The sequence below is a fragment of the Diabrotica virgifera genome, chromosome 2 (genome assembly GCF_917563875.1).
Source record: "Diabrotica virgifera virgifera chromosome 2, PGI_DIABVI_V3a".
In the NCBI taxonomy this organism is placed as follows: Eukaryota; Metazoa; Arthropoda; class Insecta; order Coleoptera; family Chrysomelidae; genus Diabrotica; species Diabrotica virgifera.
The window spans coordinates 36545471-36565393 of NC_065444.1; the positions used below are offsets into that span (position 1 = coordinate 36545471).

A 19923-nucleotide genomic window follows, 5' to 3' on the forward strand; every position below is an offset into this window, starting at 1 on the left:
AATCATGGCTCCTCTGATTATTTTTTCTAGTACTAGGTTGAATAAGTCTGTTGACAGGGTCTTCATGTTTTAATCCTCTATTGACGTTAAACTGATTAGAAGTACTTCTTTCTCTCATTACTTTATTGTTTGTATTACTTAGCATTATTTTAACAAATCGTATCAGTTTCTCTAGTATTCCTAGTGATCTCCATATGCAAAACTAGATTTTGTTCATTATTGTTATCTTGTTACAAGTTTAGGACAAAAGTTTGGTCGGTTGTTGTTCGTCCCTGTCTGAAACCAGCCTGGTATTCTCATACTATCTCTGTTTCGTAGGTTTTATTCTACTTCTTATAATTTTTGCTAATATGTACTTCATATACCTACTAGGTAATTCCAATAGTGTGATCCTCACACTTTTCCTCCCAATATCCAGACAATTTTATCTTCTAATTCGGCGGATGAGTGCTGAGTTCCATTGCTATGGCAATTTTTCGTTTTTTTTTTCCATATTTTTATAAATCGAGCTATCTTTTGCTGCAGTATATCTCCTTCTACTTTTAATACTTCTCGCACTCCGCTTTCTCCCTCAAATTTGGTTATTTTTTAGGTCTCGTATTACTTCTGTTACCTATTTCTCTGTCGGTTCTTACGTTTGTTATTATTCTGTTTCTTGTATTCGTTGTTCTATCTCTGATCCTGTTTATACTCCAGGGAAATAAGGTTTTTGTCGGGACACTTGAGCAGCCAGGTTGCAAATCAATTTTTTGGGTACTATATACCTAATACATTCTAATTACAAAAATGCCCGTCACAGTTCGGACGAGAAACTTAGTTATTAACAAATAAAGGTCAAAAATGGCAGTTTTTTCGTTTAAATCGCTACAGGTAAAAATAGGGTAATTATATATATTATTTATAGTAATCGCATTTTAGTAGATCAGCCAAGGTTTAAAATGGCACTTTTTGAATTTTGGTACGATTATTTTTTGCTTCGGAAATCGCAATAAAAGAATAAAATTTCAAAAATAAAAAATGTGCTCTAACTTTTGCGAAAATGATCTTAAGACTTTCATATTGCAAGAAAAGTTGAGTCAAACATTCCATATAACGCACAAAAATTTTTAAGACGATTCGTCAATTAGTTTAAATTTTATTCAATTTGTTTATCGCAAAGAGCTTTTTTTCGCAATGTTATTGTTCAGAAAATAATAATAACATAGCAATTCTGTGGAAACCACATACAAGAAGAATAGTTATATTTTCAACGTGTTGAAAAAAAATCATTAAAAAGTCGTTTTTATCACTCCGAAAAAAGTTTAGTAAAACAGAGTCATTTTTCGCTTATAAACAATTTGAATAGCTTTGTTAATATTGACTATAGAGTAAATCTACTTTAGGATTTAAAAAGCTGGTATTTTTACACGAATTTTCAGAGAAAAACTTTTTGCCTAGGTTAATTAGGCTCAAAATTAGTCACCTTTATTATTTAATTCGGACTTACTTCTATATACATCAAATTCTCCTGTAACAGTGTTAGTTACCATACTACTCCGAAACGGCTTGGCCGATTTTTATAAAATTTTACACGTATATCCTGTAGGACAGAGAAGAGGTTTTAATCTATTTTTTATACCCATAAGTTATAAGGGGGGTTGCTCCCCTGACATTTTTTTTTTATTTTTTTAGACAAAATTATCTACTTTAATTTTATATGATATAGAATTAAAAAATACATACAACCCTTCATTTTCACTCTTTTATCACCAACCCCTATTTGTTAACAGCCATCTATATATTTACATCTATAAAATTCTCCTGTCATAGTGCTACTTTCCATACTCCTCCGAGACCGCTTGACCGATTTTTATGAAATTATATATGTATATTCGGTAGGTCTTAGAATCGGTCGTAATCTATTTTTCATATCCCTGAGTGATAAGGGGAGTTCCCCCTAACATTTTGTAATGTTAGGTGGGGATGCGTGCACATAACGCACTCTATAAGACTACGAGTACACACAAATTAAAAAAATTATGATCAAAATCCATCAACAAGCTCCGGCGATATTAATCGCAGCATATGTTTGCAGAATCAGTTTCATTTTTTCAGTGCACGGATTTTTATAATTCCCCTCCACCGACCACGAATTAATTCCGTTCAAACGCCATTTTTAAAACTTTATTAACCACTCTGTTGAGGTTCAAAGTTTACTCAAACTTTTACACATAAACTATATATCTTCAACTTCAAAATAGCTCTAGTTAATTTGCTTAATTGTTATAAACAAAGTAGCCGTCAATTAAATAAAAAAAGTGGCTAACTCTGACCGTAATTAACCTAGGCGAAAAGTTTTTCTTTGAAAATTCGTATAAAAATACCAGTTTTTTAAATCCCATTGTAATTTAGCCTACAGTCAATACTAACAAAGTTATTCAAATTGTTAATAAGCCAAAAAGACTCTATTTTAGTAAAATGTCTGAGTGACAAAAAAGACTTTTTAATGATTTTTTAAATACGTTGAAAATATGACTATTCTACTTTCACGTTGTTTTCACAGAATTGCTATATCATTATTATTTTCTGAACAATAATATTGCAAAAAAAAAAGTTTTTTGCGATAAACAAATTGAATAAAATTTAAACTAACTGACTAATCGTCTTGAAATTTTTTGTGCATTGTGTGGACTGTTTGACTCAACTTTTCGTGCAATATGAAAGTCTTAAATTGATTTTCGCAAAAGTTATAGCAAATTTTTTATTTTCGAAATTTTAGTTTTATTTTGCAATATCCGAAGCAACAAAGGATCAGAACAGAATTCAAAAAGCGCTATTTTAAACCTTGGGTCATCTACCAAAAAAAATATTATAAATAAGATATTTAATTACCCTATTTTTACCTGTAGCGATTTAAACGAAAAAACTTCCATTTTTGACACTTATTTGTTAATAACTAAATTTCTCGTCCAAACTGTGACGGGCATTTTTGTATTTATAATGTATTAGGTATATAGTACCCAAAAAACCCATTTGCAACCTGGCTGCTCAAGTGTCCCAAACATGGTATATTTTTGCCTTATTTCCCTGGTGTATTAGTCTTTATCGTTTATGGTAGGGAAGCAAAGTATGCTAAATGTGCAGTCACTCGAGCGTTATGGGGACCTATTGGGTTGTGAAGAGTAGGTCCTAAAACCAAAAAAACTTAAGTAAAGTTTTCTGTTTTAATGGGCGCTTGCCATTTTTTAATTTAATTTTCCATTTCCAACAATCGTTTTTTCCGATTATAACGCCATCTATCCATAATTCGAAAAAATGTAAAAAATGGGGGCTCCCATTTAAGATTTTAAAGTAACCCCCCACCCACCTCCGTAAAGGGTCGTGTTTGGTGCCATTCGATAGATTTTTCAAAAATATTGAATAAGTGTATTTTACAGTTTTTCGAACTGATGTTCATCTCGAGAAATATCACGGGATTCGTATTTAAAATTTTAAATTTACCCCCATCCCTCTCCGAGGGAATTCGTGTTTGGTATCATTCGATAGATTTTTAAAAAATATTAAGCACATATTTTTTAGTTTTTCGATTTGTCATGCATTTCGCGAAATATTCGCTTTTTTCTTATGAAACTTTGGGACTCACCTATTTCCTTAAGCCCCGCTCAAATCGTCAGATTTTTTAAATATCACTCTTTCGTATGTACTTAACCTACCTTATAGACCAAGAGGCAGCGCTGAAAAATCTCTTTGAATTTACTAAAGCTAGATTTTTTACAGTTGATTACTGGGAGTGTGTAGAGAAACATACTGCGGTCGGTCAAGCAAAACGTAGAACAGGGGTTACTGAGAGGGTATCAAAGTTGCTTTCCTACGAAGGTAATTAAATCCATTTACTAAAACTGAAAATCAGTACACACATTCTAAATTAAATATAAATAAAAGTTATTATAGTCGGTCAGCTGTATGACGGAACAGAGCCGGTCGGTCGGCCCCAATAGTCGATTGAGGAAATGAAGCATTTTCGCTCGCAATTTTTTCGTCCAGCATGGATTTACTTGAAATTTTCACAGAAGGTAGGGAATAGTCCAAGGATCATTTTCTATATCATGCCGCTATCATACGCTAAAACCTTGGGGGTGGTTGCCACCCCGTCTCTGGGGTGGGAATTTTTTATTACATTTTAACCATGCAATTCGATAGAAAAAGTGATGTTTTTTACATTTTCTTCGTAAAACTAATATTTTTCGAGTTATTCGCGCTTGAAAATAACAGTTTTTCGACGAAAAAATCGACTTTTTTAGAGGGTTTTTTGAGCATACATACCTCGAAAAATATTCTATATATTTTTGGCGATAAAAAGTTTCTTCAAAAATGATTTTGTAGGATTTTTAAAGAGCTATAAGACTGTGTAAATTAATTTCCGTAAGATCCCTTAGTTTTTAATTGGAGCGGGTTTAAAGGGCTCGAATAAGGGGGTGTTAGCTGGTAAATAAACAGCTATATTTGGCTAACTATTCACTGTAATGAAAATCTATGCACAGGGTAATTTTAGTCTTTAAAAAGCTACAATTTACTAGTTTATAATTTTTTTCGTATCTTCAGTATTTTCTGAGATATTTTGAAGTAAAAGGTGAAAAATACCAAATGGCAAAAAATCAATTTTTCTTTAAACTCCAATTTTTCCAAAATTAGGCATTTTAAATAGGTCAAATTCCTTGAGTGTATTGATAATATAAATATAAAAGGAACTACAGAAAGTTGAAGACCAATTTTGAATTAGGAAGGTAGTTAGGGGGTTGTTTTCACTGATTTTTTCGTAGAGAAAAGCAGGTACCGACATTTTTTTGATTATAAGTCGCTTAATTTTCATGCTAGAAACTTTTTATTATTATTTTTTAAAGGTCTAAAATAGCCAACTTTTAACATGCCGTATCTCGGTTTGTATTGGTCTTAAAGATATTATTGGAAAAGAATTTGATTTGTGTTACTAAAAGGTACAATTTTGATATCTACAGTTTTTTTGAATAAATGCATATTTTTCGAGGTATTCTCAAAAAACCCTCTAAAGAAATCGATTTTTTCGTCGAAAAACTGTTATTTTCAAGCGCGAATAACTCGAAAAATATTAGTTTTTCGAAGAAAATGTAAAAAACATTTTTTTCTTAGAATCACTTTTTCCATCGAATTACATGGTTAAAATTTAATAAAAAATTTCCACCCCCCGAGATGGGGTGGCAACCACCCCCAAGGTTTTAGCGTATGATAGCGGTATGATATAGAAAATGATCCTTGGACTATTCCCTACCTTCTGTGAAAATTTCAAGTAAATCTATACTGAACGAAAAAATTGTGGGCCAAAATGCTTCATTTCCTCAATCGACTATTGGGGCCGACTGACCGGCTCTGTCCCGTCATACAGCTGACCGACTATAATAACTTTTATTTATATTTAATTTAGAATTTGTGTACTGATTTTCAGCCTTAGTAAATAGAAACAATTACCTTCGTAGGAAAGCAACTTTGATGCCCTCTCAGTAACCCCTGTTCTACGTTTCGTTTGACCGACCGCAGTATGTTTCTCTACACACTCACAGTAATGAACTGTGAAAAATTCTTTAGTAAAAAGAAAAAAAGCTTTAGTAAATTCAAAGAGATTTTTCAGCGCTGCCTCTCCGTCTATTATCTTAATCTGACAATTTCGAGTTTTTTAAGGATAAATTTTTTTTCGTGCCCCCTTAACGAACTCCCCTGTGTTAAGAGCCAATATATGGTAGAGGTACATTTGCAGGGTACCAGATTTCTCCCATATGATAATCTGACGCGCTCGAGTAACTGCAAAAATCCCCGCTTGGGCTCCCCTACCATTAATAATTCGTCGAAATACTTTGCCCATCTGTTTAAGGGGGTGGGCGCAAAATCTTGGTCCAATGCTATTTAAATGCATTCATTTTTTTTCGAATCCTGAGAAAACTAATAGGTATTTTTGAAAAAATTAAACACAGAATGTAATATTACGTTATTACCGAGGGCCGAAAGTCCCTGAAAACTTCTATCGGTAATGTTTATTTTAATAAGTTACAGGGGTGAAAAAAAAAAAAGAAAATTTAGTGTGATTTTTAATTTCAAATATTTCATTCAAAAGAAACGTTTTGTTTATTCTAAGGGACTTTCAGCTTCGGTAATAATGTAATCTTTCATTCTGCGTGTAAATTTTATAAAAATATTTATTAGTTTTCTCAGGATTCGAAAAAAAATAAATGCATTTATTTTGTGCCGATCCCCTTAATGTTTCTGTTTCGTCATTTTGCTTTTATTTTGCGTCATTCTTGTCCTTTTTACTACTTGATAAAAATTTTCGTTGATTGGATTTCGGTTAGTAACAGCATATCTCAAAAATAATGTACATTAAATTAAAAATTTCATTAAACATTACATTTATGATTATAATAAACATTGTCGCAATAAAAATAAAGCCATAAAAATAATTACAAATGCATATTTCGTCATTCAAAACACGTATTTTTGACGTACTCGTATTTTTGTAAACTCATTGCATAATTATATGGAACTCTTAGGAATCAATAATAATTTCCATATTCTTGACTTAGTCCAGGAAAAACCAGAATGGTTTTTCTATTATTTTGCCAGTTTTGGAAGGATATTTTGCAACAGATTTTGATTGGAAATTATTTGGATCTATATTTAAAAACTATAAACAGTTATATCAAAAGTAGTAGGTCAAGATGGGTCAAATATTATTTCAATAAGTGCAATTAGTTTTTTCTTTATTTTTCTTTATTTTCTATCTTTAAATGGAATAGATATACATATATACCATTCGGCCAGTCGCAATCAGATTATAGTGTGTAATGTGTAGTGACTGTGTGTGTTAGTAAATAATGTCTTGTTACTTCGACTTCATTGCCTTTATAAAGAGACGCTTAGTGTATCCGAAAGTCTGCGGTCCCTCAGGTGAGTACCGATCCCCCTTCTGATCTATCTTACCAGTGAGCAATAGAGAGGGTGCAGTTAGGTTAGATTAATTTTGGCGTAACAGAAGAATCCTACGAATATCATGGATTCAAAGAATGTCAAATGAGGAAGATTAACCATCAAAAGACGAGGGCTTAAGTACTTAGGACATGTGATGGGAGGGCAAAAATACTCTCTATTACTACTTATTATGCAAGGCCAAATTCGAAAAAAGCGAAATGTGGGAAGAAGAAGAATATCCTAGCTTTAGAACTCGAGTATGTAAATGGTTTGAATGCGTTGGTGCAGAACTATTTCGAGTGACAGTCAGCAAGATCTGCATAGTAATGATGGTTTTCAGTCTTCGATAGAAGATAGAACTTTAAGAACAAGGTTAGAGATTACATAATTAGTATAAAAATGTATACAGGGTGAGGCAGATAACTGGCCTATTAGAAATATCTCGAGAACTAAAGGCAACAGAATCATGAAAATTGGAATACAGGGGTTTTGAAGGATGATGTATTAAATGAAAATATTTTTATTTTTTTGCAACTTCCGGTTATACCGGAAGTTGCTGATAACTTCGTTTTTTTTTAAATGGGACACCCTGTATATTTTTACATTTTTGGATTCTCTTCGATGTCTTCTTTCTTAAAATATAAGGATTTGTAATTTTTTACAGGGTATTTTAAAAGATAATTACGTTTTTTTATTAATTTCGTAGCAATATTCACACCCTGTAGAATTGTAGTAGTTTGACAACTAAAACTCTACTTACGTTCAAATGATTTTTAATATAGTCTACTATTGTTAATAATCATTAGTATAGCTAAATTTTTAATTTTAGTATACAGGGTTGGTCGAAACTCGGAGTGAGTATTTTCTGAGTTTTCTTAAATGAACACCCTGTATTTTAGTATTGTAATGAAATGATATTTTATGGTATTTTTTTATTTCTTAAGCATTCCCTATATCTAACTGCTTTAATTTGTGCTTAATTGTTAGTCGCACCAACAATCTTAACTACGTAGGTATTTTGATAGCTAAACCATTATTGGTAATTTTAAGGATCAGTCTAGATTAATATGTATTTATTTCTGAAAAATTATTTGTGATTGAATATTTTCACGGTTAACCTAATAAAATTTTACGTATTTTTTGTTGCAATTAGTGTTTAGCTTGAATCACCAATAACTCACAAATTAAAGCAGTTAGGTATAGGGAATACTTATAAAATAAAAACGTACTATGAAATATCATTTCATTACAATACTAAAATACAGGGTGTTCTATTTGAGAAAACTCAGAAAATATTCATTCTGAGTTTCGACCAACCCTGTAAACTAAAATTTCAAAATTAGCCATACTAATGATTCTTAACAATAATAGACTATATTAAAAATCACTTGAACGTAAGCAGAGTTTTTAATGTCAAACTATTACAATTGTACATGGTGTGAAGGTTGCTACGAAATTAATAAAAAACCGTAAATATCTTTTAAAATACCCTGTATAATATTACAAAATCTCATATTTTAAGAAAGAAGATATTGAGGAGAATCCAAAAATGTAAAAATATACAGGGTGTGCCATTTAAAAAAACCAAGTTATAAGCAACTTCCGGTATAACCGGAAGTTGCAAAGAGCTGAAAATATTTTCATTTAATAGATCATCCATCAAAACCCCTTTATTCCGATTTTCATGATTCTGTTGCATTTAGTTCTCGAGATATTTCTAATAGGCCAGTTATCTGCCTCACCCTATATAACTGTGTAATTTTAGAAAAAAAAACGCTGTGGTGACTATTCTACTAACTGGTTTCTTCTTCTGAAGAGTCTATTTTAAACCCTTCTTAGATATTGTGAATATTTTAGAAATTTTGTTAAGTATTTCTGATACAGCATCAGATGTTGGAGAAGTTCCGCCAGAGATGGTGGAGGGCGCAAATCTATCGGAGTATCGTTCAAGTAATGCCATGGTTTTAAAAACATGGGGATACTATAAGGCGACTTTATGAGCATACATAAATCCTTTTTTTGTTGATTTAATGGAAGGACTCATATTATATATACATATTATATATACATTAGCACTTCGAGCCAACCAGGCTCATGGCTTGGTTTACAATCTTCCTCCATTTTTGCTTGTTCTTCGCTTTTTCTTTCCAATTGGTTGCATTGAGATACCTCAGGTCATCATTAACTTCATGGCTCCATCTGTTCCTAGGTTTTCCTTTTCTCTTTTTACCACCTGTTGTAGCGCTTAATATGATTTTGGGCATTCTAACTTGGACCATTCTTTGGACATGTCCTAACCATCTAAGTCTTTGTGCTCTTACAACTGCAATTATATTAGGCTCCTTATACAATTCTTCTAACTCCTTGTTTGTTCTTCGTGTCCACTGATTGTTGATCATTTCCCCCCAAATATCCTTCTAAGTATTTTTCTTTCCCATACTTGTAACATTGATTGCCCGGTTTTTGTCATAGTCCAGGTTTCTGAGGCATACGTAACTATTGGTCGTGTCACAGTTTTATACGTTCTTAATTTAGCTGCTTTGGATATATTTTTGCTTCTGAGTATTCTATTGAGTGCATACATGCAACGATTCCCTCACATTAGTCTTTTGTGTATTTCTTCCCTGATACTTGGTTTACTAGAAGATAAGGTACCTAAATATTCAAATCTCTCTACCTTTTCAAATTTATACATTTTTCCTTCATTCGTTGTTATCATTAAATATTGCCCTGTTCAAATTCTTTGTCGGTCCATTCCATGTACTTAGTTTTTGTTTCATTTATATAAAGTCCTTTTTCTCGAGCTGCCTTTTCTAGTCGTTCTACTACCTCTTTTAATTCTTTCTTGCTTCTGGATAGAATTACTACATCATCCGCGAATGCCAAACATTGATATTTTTTATGATATATGTGTTCTGATCTGTTAGTATTAGTAGCCTCTTTTATTATCATTTCCAATACTACATTAAATAGCAGTGATTATAACGGATCGTCTTACTCCTTCTTTCACTTCAAAATTTTCTTTGTTATTTACTTTTACTCTATTTTTTGTTTTCGTAAGTGTAAGCTTTATCATTCTTATTATTTTTGGTGAAACTTGAAGAGTGCCATTGTCGGTTTATTATATTCATAGCTCTCAGATTGTATTTCTCTTAAAGTAAAGATGTTATCTATAGTACTTCTCCCATTTCTAAAGCCACACTGGTACTCACCTACCTATGCTATTGTTAAGACTTCTTGCTAGCTTGTTTTTGATGTGTACTGCTAATATCTTATATATTACATTTAATAGTGCCACACCCCTATAATTTTGACATTCTGCTTTGTCCCCATTTTTATAAAGAGGACATATCACTACTTGCTTCCACTCCATTGGTAGTTCTTCCTTGTCCCTTATGTTTTTTAGTAATTTGTGTATTTTGTCTGTCAGCTGCGCTCCTCCAATGCATATTCATGATTTCGTCTGTGTATCCTTCATTATCGTGATTTATGTCTTCTTCATTTCCATCATCTGTGCCTTCTTCATTGTGATTATTTTGTACTCCCCGTTTAACAATTCATCAAAATATTGTTTCCATCGTTTTAATATTTCTTGGTCGTCAAATATCATTTTTCCTTCTTTATCTTCGTAATAAATGGGCTGTGGTTTATATTCTCTTTTTTGATTTTTAATGCCTTGATATATATTTCTAATAAGATTATTTTTATAGTTTTCTTCAATGTGTTTCAACTTATCTTCATAAAATCTTCTCTTTTTATTTCGTAAAGTTGCGCTGGTTTTTCTTCTTTGCTCTATGTACAGTCTTTCCGCTGTTTTTGTTTTTAGTCTTAGACTTTCCAATCGTAGCTTGCTTCGTTTCTCTATTTCTAGTTTACATTCATCGTCGAACTAGGCCTTTTGTTGTTTCTTGATTGGCTTGTTAGTATCATCTGCAAGGCTTTTACAGTATTTTTAATTAAGTCCCATGTTTGTTCTACGTTGTCATTTTCTGTAACAAGCTCCAGTTTCTTGTTAAGTGTGAACTGGTATACCTTTTTTTCTTCTTCTGTTTGTAACCTGACTAGCTTGTTCATCATAAGTTTTTCTCTGTTTCTGTTTCTATTTATTGGTATTATTTGTTTCATTTTGAGGACTCATACACTCACACAATTTACTTACATTAGCAAAACTGGAAAGACTGTAATTGATTAGCATTTATCCAGAATAGTTCAATACCTATTATTCAAGAGTTATGTGTAATGAAACATAATAGCCTTTCTAACTTCTTTTTTAGAGAAAATCTAAGCTTAACCAAAAAACAGCTCCGATAAAAAATAAAAAACTGTTTTTCAATGAAAGGGTGATCTCGTAGTTACTCTCTCCCAATACCAAATAAAGTTTAGTTGAACGAGTATTTTCAGCTGCTACGATAAATAATTACGGTTAACTGTTCAGGAATTCCCAGGTATAAAATGGTTGTCCATCTTCTTGTCTGAATTTTTCTTGGAATTTAAGAAGTGGATGTTGCATCATTCCACCAAAAATCCAAAAGTACATACCTGTAAAATGATTGTATAGTTGTATATCTGTGGCTTAGTGCTAAAAGGGCCAATGTCAATTTTTTGACGTTTTGTTTTGCCAATGCTAAATTGAACCAAATGGCTGTATATTAGTGTAATGGTGCTACTGCTTGCTCTTGTACTAGATTATGATATAATCGAGTCTTTCATGGGTGTAATGGCTTCTCTCATGCAGGTTGTTTTGTCACTATGTATGGTATTACCAACCCTAGCAATTGACATTAGGCTGAAGTGTCCATTCACAAATAATTGCTCCAATCATCAGGTTCGCCTAGTTTTTTCAATAACGAGACAAGGGAATACTCGTTTATTTTCAGAAGCCACTCCCCTGACCATCTTGTATTTTCCCTATTCATCCCGTTTCCTTTCAGGCACTGTATTGTTATAGTTGAAAAAATAAAAGAAATCAGAGGTGTTACCGCCATAATAAAAAATGTCTTTCAAAAAAGATTCACTAAACAAACTTCAGACAATTCAAGAATCTGGATTCCAACTGAGGTAAAAAGCCGTAGAGAAAACACTTAGTGTGTATACACTACACTAGACAAAGTGTATATTTTTGAGTACGTTTTGTATGCCCGATAAAAGTGGCCTAACCACCGCAGGCTGTTTATTTTGATGAACCTACCAATACTAGGTTCGTTATAAAGGCGGTAATGTTCAAAATTACAGCGCCTACGCCATATTCTGTTTACCTGCATGCCCTATTAAATATGTATGGGGATTTTACATTCAACACAGCCTAAAAACGTTCTGCATCGCTTTTGTCCACGTTTCTGACGCGTTTGTGAGGATCGGCTTGATAAGAGTTCTATATTTTTGTTCTTTTTCTGACTATGTTTGATATTAAAAGTTTCTTTAGTCCATAGTATGCTCTATTTGCTAGACCGATACGTCTGTTAATTTCCTTTGGTTGATTTGTGAGCCTAAATATATAAACTTTCTACACCTTCGAAAGTAAATATTAATGTTCCTACCGAAAATTCTTGATACTGCGTCCTGCACTCTAACCTCACCCTTGACTGTTGAGACTTTCACCAATTTCACTAAGTGTATTGAGATATTGAATTCTATGATTCTACCATGGCTTTGTGTAGTGCGTTTCTGTCTACACTGTCATAGGCACCTCAAAAATCCACAAACAAATGGTGAGTATCAATGCTCATCTTAGAAGAAATATTTGATGGATAGTTGATTTTTCTTTGCAGATCCACAATGATGTACCGTTTTTATGTTCCTATTCATACCTATTCCATATTATAATAATATTATAATATATAATAAGTGGGTTTGACTGCAATAATAATTATTAAAATTTGTTTGATTTTTATAATAATATATCTATAGACACTTGCCGATCTTTAATGATTTTATTTCAAAATCCTGGCTGTATACCATGAATAAAAAAATACTAAAATCTGTTATAAAAGGTATATTTTATTAAAATCCCCAAAAAAAGTTACAACACAGAACGTTTTCGTAATAACAATTCCACCATCAGTGCTTTTTACAGATTAAAGGCTCAAGCATGTCCTTTAACCTGTAAAAAGCACTGATGATGGAATTGATATTCCGAAATCGTTCTGTGATGTAGCCCTTTTCAAGGATTTTAATAAAATATACCTTTTATTTTATAAAGGAATTTAGTATTTTTTTAAATTTTATTTCACTCTGTATTCCACCATGGCCTTGGTTCTACGTCTACGTATATTCGTTATCAATCACAAATAAAAAAATGCCCAAAATAATCGCTCAACTGTTTTGACGAGTCGCCTCTCGTCGCCATGGCGCCGCGCCGCATCGGTTTCTTCAAGTTCAATAAAAATAAATGGCATTGAAATGCGTGAATGAAATTTGATGCGTCGCGTCGTCCCTAATCAATTCTATGCAACACGACGTCACAACGTTCGTGATTTTCTTTGTTGAGTCATAAATAGTATGCATGCTTTTCAATTAGATCGATATATTATAGTTCATGTAAACAATACTACCTATGGCCGATTTCAAATAGGAAAATTTTATGTACAGTTATAGCAAAAACAATATCTATCCTTGCAAGATATTATTATTATACATATTCAGTGACTACGTGAATAAATGTCTGAAAAATTTTATGAATTTCTTATCTAAATTTAATTATATTAAAGTTGCTCTGTTTTAAAAATAAACCAGTGGCGGATCTAGAATCTAGACATATGCTTGAGGGGAACTTTCCTTGGAGGGGAGAAGTTCCCCCCCCCCTGGAACACCAATCAAAAACATAAAAAAGATAAACCGAAACTACATAAAAGACATAAATAATAACTTATAAACATTAAATTTTCTTAATTTTTCTAACTATCTGGTCTTATTGGGTTGAATTTGTCTATTTATGGTTTAAGTTTCATGTCAGTCATGTTTTTTTATGTTTCAACAAGTTTTCTTCTTTAATTTTGGACCTTCTTGAGGGCGGGGCAAAATTTCCCCCATTCCCCCACCTCGTAGATCCACCACTGAAATAAACGTTATTCTATCTATCTTCTTTTTCGTTCGTTATAATAAGCAATATTAGGAGAGACTTCTCCAGTTCTACCAAGAACAGAATTATTAATCATGGAAATATGGAAATCGACCTAGAAAGAAGACAACCCAGGAAAGAGGAACCAAAAAATAATTAAATAAAGCTATATAAAAAAGATAATATAACCAATGTGTTTTGCCTGTACAATCTTATGGAGCAGAGATTAACACTGACGCAAGAATCCGCAGATTCTTGCGTCAGATGAAAGGAGAAGACGACAGATGAAAGGAGATACAAGTTCCAGCAAAGAAGCGCTAAATCAAATAAATAAGACTATCACAAAGTCAATAAGAAAAGACATAAGAAACTACAATGTAGAAAAAACAAAACAAGCAATAGAGCAAAATAAGAACATGATAGTTTTGAAGAACGTAAGCGTACAAAAAGGAAAAATAGAAATCAACAAACTAAGAAACAGAACTGGAAAAGAAACTACAAACAGAGATGAAATATTAACAATAGTCGAAGAGGTCTACACAGTGTTATACAAATCAAGAAAAAAAGATGACAATGCGCAACCTCCAATTACAGTAAAAACTGGGGTATTAAATCAAGGATCGGATTTAATGCCCGATATAACAAAATCAGAAATCAAAGAGGCTCTGAAGAAAATGAAAAATAATCGAACCCCAGGTGAAGATGGAATAGTATCAGAAGCACTAAAAATTGGAGGAAATATACTACTTGAAAAAATTAAACAACTTTTCAATATCTGCCTTCACAACGCCAATATTCCAACAGACTGGAACAACGCTACTATGATTCTATTACACAAAGCAGGAGACAAAGCCAATTTAGAGAATTACAGACCGATTAGCCTCCTCAGCCATTTATATAAGTTATTGACGCGAATAATAGTTAAGAGAATGGAAAGAAAGTTAGAGACTTATCAACCAAGAGAACAGGCAGGATTCCGAAAAAATTACGGAACAAATGACCATCTACAAAGTATAAAAACCCTGATAGAGAAAGTAGTGGAATACAATAAACCCCTAGTTCTAGTTTTTATCGATTTTCATAAAGCCTTTGACACAGTTGAACTTAGCAAAATATTACAGGCGCTTAAAGAATGCAGGCTAGATTATAGGTATACAAAATTATTACACAAAATATACTTACAGGCAACAACCACTGCCAAATTACATACTAAGAGTAATCGCATAAAAATAGAACGGGGGGTTAGACAAGGAGACCCAATGTCACCTAAACTTTTTAATACGGTCTTAGAACATGCTTTCAAGAGTTTGGATTGGATGACAAAGGGAATAAAAATAGATGGAGAATACCTAAACAACTTACGTTTCGCCGATGATATAGTCATAGTAGCTGAGGATCTAGGTATGGCAAGAGAGATGGTACAAGAACTCGTTGTAGCTACAGAAAATGTAGGTTTAAATATAAACATGTCAAAAACAAAAATAATGACAAATTTGGTACCCAACCAGAACATCAGTATTGGTGGGAAGGAAATAGAACTCGTAGATAGATATAAATACCTGGGACATGAAATTACGATTGGCAGGGATAACCAGACTCATGAGCTGAAAAGAAGAATCGGTCTTGGGTGGGCAGCATTTGGAAAACTGAGAGAAACTTTTAAAAGTGAGTTACCCACATGTCTAAAGAGAAAGGTATTCCTGTGGTATTCAGTGCGTCCTCCCAGTGGAAAGGTATTCAGTGTGGAAAGGTATTAAGTGCGTCCTCCCAGTCTTGACGTACGGATCAGAAACACTTACCTTAACTAAAGCCTCGGCTACCAAACTAAGAGTCACGCAGAGAAGAATGGAGCGGTCAATGTTAGGAATAACTCTGCGAGACAAAATCAGAAACGAAGAAATCAGGAGAAGAACAAAGGTGACTGACGTCATCGAGAGGATAGCCAGGTTGAAGTGGAGATGGGCAGGACACGTAGCCAGGATGACAGATGGGCGATGGACGAAGAGGTTATTGGAATGGAGGCCAAGAGAAGACAAGAGAAGCGTCGGTCGACCGCCTACAAGATGGACTGACGACTTAAGAAAGGTGAATAAGAACTGGATGAGGGCGGCGCAGGATAGACGGGGTTGGAAACGAGGGAAGGAGGCCTATGTTCAGCAGTGGACTTTTGAGGCTGGATGATGAAGAATCCGCAAACAACCTTAGGGTAAGAACAGAACAAGTGGGTCGAGGTGGAGGTGTAGGTCGCGGTGGATGCCACTAGTTAAGTCGCGGTCGATGTCGACGGCACATAGCAAGGAGGTCACCTGCGCTGTCAGTAGAGCTAGAATCACTATCAAGTGATGTAGTTTAATGAAATTTGAATGACAAAAAGACTGTGCTTTTGCGATGTTGTGTCAGCCAAGTGATGATAGTGATGAAATATCAGCTGTAAATAATCAGATCCTCCTTCATATTTCAAAAATTTACTGTCTTTGAGTGCTTTAGAAATTCAAAAATAGACTGAATACAAAAAAGGGATTATATAAAAAGTATCAACTCAGATAGCGCAGGTAATGACAACTTGGCTTCGAATGGACCAATCACAGGGAATCATCCTTGTAGGCCGCGCAGTAACCATCCATGTAAAACAAACTCATTTTATTTTCAAAAGCATCGATGTAAACCTCCTGGATGGCATCGCGCTAAACCTCCACCGCGACTTACCTGCTCTGTTCTCTTTCATTCACTACAATGTGTTTGTTTTACATGGATATCGAAATCGACCGCGACCTCCACCTCCACCGCGACCCACTTGTTCTGTTCTTACCCTTAGAGTTACACAACTGGCCATGTAACGTTTAATGCTGGACGTGAGTCTTAAAGACCAAATTACAAATCAACAAATCATGCAACAATACCAGGAGTTCAAGACGTTATCACAACAAGAATCACGACGCTAAATTGGAACTGGACAGGGCACTGCTAGAACATAAGATGCACAGTAGACAAGAATCATGGAATGGAAATCCAGAAACTATAAAGAAGCCGAGGATGACCACTAACTAGATGGGTTGATAATTGACGAAGTAAAAGAGTAGCACGAAAAACCTACAAGCGGGCTAGTGTAGAGACCACTGGATGCAACTGAGGGAGGCCTATATTTAGCAGTGGACGCGATTGGCCGATTGATGAAATCGGTATTTGCCAAATTGCCAACAGAAAGTAACAAATAGCAGAGAGTCCCTAGGTGATCCAAAATATTCTAAGATTAATACAGGGTGTCCCCGAAAATAGTGCGTTCCTTAAAGGTATAGGTAGAAGGCACAATGTAGAGCAAAAAATTCTTAATAACATTTTTTTCTAAATCGATCCCTTTGACCGAAAAACGAAAATACATTTTGATATGCAAATTGAAGTCTGGCAACAACGCGCAACTCAAAAATCTAAAGATTAAAAAAGTAGGTTTGTAGGTCGGTTGCATCTGGTAGGTAAAATAATGTAAATATTAACCAAACCCATATCCATTATTTTGCAGGTAGGTACCTACGATGTCAACAACCCAAAAATCACACCTCAAAGTAAATAAACAAGGGGTTATTAGGTTAAATTTCCACAGTCACGCAAGTTCTTCAAGGCTACCTTGCCATGACATTCAAATTTATGAAAATAAAAATTCACTTATATGGAGAACAATGTAATTTTTTTCTTGCAAACGGTTAACTTTAGAAAAAAATGTTATAGAACTTTTTTGTTCTAAATTGTGTCTTATATCCATACCTTAAAGGAACGCACTATTTTCGGGGACACCCTGTATATGAAAGAAGACAGTACAAGAATAAACACAATAAAAACTATGAAGAGATACATCTTCTTCTTTTTGAGCGAAAAATCCTAAAAAGAATATTGTGGCGCGGGTGTTGCAACTTTGAGTTGTACAGAAGTTTTGGGGAACCTGACGTTGTAAAATTCATTTTAGCACGCCTTAGCTCGATAGGGCATGTTAATCAGGCGAGATGAAGGTGCACGAGTCAGAATAGTTTTTGACCGAAGAGGGCTGATGGGACGATGATCCAGAAGAAGACCGAGACTTAGGTATCAAGACAACCTAGATGACGACTTCAAATCTATTGGAGCTATAGCATGGAGAAAAGCTGCCATAGACAGGGGCGAATAGAGGATTGTTCTGAAGAAGATTTTGGCTCATAACAGAGCCACAGTATAAAGAGGGACAGTAGAACCACTCTCCGAAAAATTGGAAGTAAAATCTGTAGTCGCGCATGGCGACCGCGCAATGTTGGCAGTCGCTTTTGCCCCACTCTCGCATTGCTATTTGCATAGAAACGTACGGCTTTTAACAGGGAAAACCCGCATCCACCATTGGTGAATTACCAATTGCGTACTGCCGGTATTACTTCCTGAGATCAAAGCGCCGACAGAAGAGTGATTTTACTGTGGAACCTCTATATACTGTGACAGAGCCGTGATGCCACTGACGATGATGATTAAATATAAATCCTATCCAAATATTGATCACGAAAAGAATCTAATTTTTGTATAGTATTCTGTGAAGTTAAATTCTTTTTTTAACACGTTGACGGACAGAACGTCTATAGACGTCTAATTTTCATTGATGTAATGTGACACAACGTCTTTAGACGTCAATTTTAAAATAACAAGTTGTGACACAATTCGGTGTCAAAAAATGTCACATTACATATACATATGCATATTAAATGTGACACGATGTCCATGGGCGTCGTCGTGCACATGTTTACAAAAAATGTTAAAAAACTCATTGTTTCCATAAACTATAAGCGCTAAAGGAAATTAAGCAATTTCCTTATTTTACTTTGCAAAATACATATACCTAGTGTCACAACACTTGCTTACACATTTGACGCACTGTCCGCCAACGTGTTAAAGACGATATCTTTGGTATCTTTGTATGTACAGATTGTTTTAATATTGTGGATCATATTACGGTTCTTGTGGTCGTTGAAACATCAGAATGGAAGTTTTCTGTTGGTTGATCTGGGTTGTTGTCATTTTTGTGGTGGTTAGAAGATAAGGAAACATTTTTTGGAAAGTTCCTAGACAAATTTGCTACAAAAGTCGCTTTTCAATGTCACCTGCGTTACGTATCTTATCTAGTAGGTATGTTTATTTCTGCACATCAATACCTAGTAACATTTTACTCGTTTTCGTCAGGAATTATATCTATTATAAACAAGTAAAGCTTTGTTTAGTTGTCTATCTTCAGGTGAACGTTTGGGCAATTCCGAAATGCAATATTCTCCAGGTTAATTCGTATTGTCATCATAACGAATGTTTCGTCAGCTTTTCAGAATTGGATAATCGTCTGGCATGAAAATCGTTAAATTGCATTTTTCGAGGTCGCTATTGTGTCATTATACTTACCGGAATGTGATGTAACAATTATAATAGTTGGCAATTGATGATATCTGTTCATATAGTTCCTCAAATACATTGGCGCCAGCATCGGTGTGTAAGGGGGTGCACTAGCACCCCCTGTCCGAAAAGAAAGTACATAGAAAAATTAGATTCATATTTTTTTGTCAGACTGAACACTTCTTAAGTGTATGTAAAATTAGGTAAAGAAATAAATAAAGTTTTCAAAAGCCAAAAAAAGCTCTACATAATATTTTCCCATTTCTGACAATGTTTCTCCATGATAGCCTCAGCCGCCAGCGTAGTTACTGAAGCTTATAGCGTCCTAAGATGTAAATTATATGAAGTCATCCATGAATTTTTCCATATTTTCCCGATAAATTAATAGGAATTGTAAAAACAACTATGAGTAAAGAGATTTGCAAAGTCTTACCCAGTCGTTCCCAGCTCTTTGTATTTGACAGTCGAGTATCTAAAATTGCCTTTTTCATTATGCTTTCTGT

At 34.0% G+C, this 19923-nt stretch overlaps 1 protein-coding gene across 3 annotated transcripts in view; it reads left to right on the forward strand.

Annotated features, from left to right (window-relative positions):
* Positions 1–19923, forward strand: part of LOC114327415 (equilibrative nucleoside transporter 3) — a 112404-nt gene that overhangs the window by 34387 nt on the left and 58094 nt on the right. The window contains exon 1 of one of the 3 annotated variants that reach the window (XM_028276026.2): positions 6864–6951. The exons of the other annotated variants lie outside the window; for them this stretch is intronic. Within the exon in view, the coding sequence (XP_028131827.2) occupies positions 6879–6951 (73 nt within the window). The 5' untranslated portion in view covers positions 6864–6878. Of the gene's footprint in view, positions 1–6863; positions 6952–19923 lie in introns of those variants that run through there. 3 annotated transcript variants of the gene reach the window in all.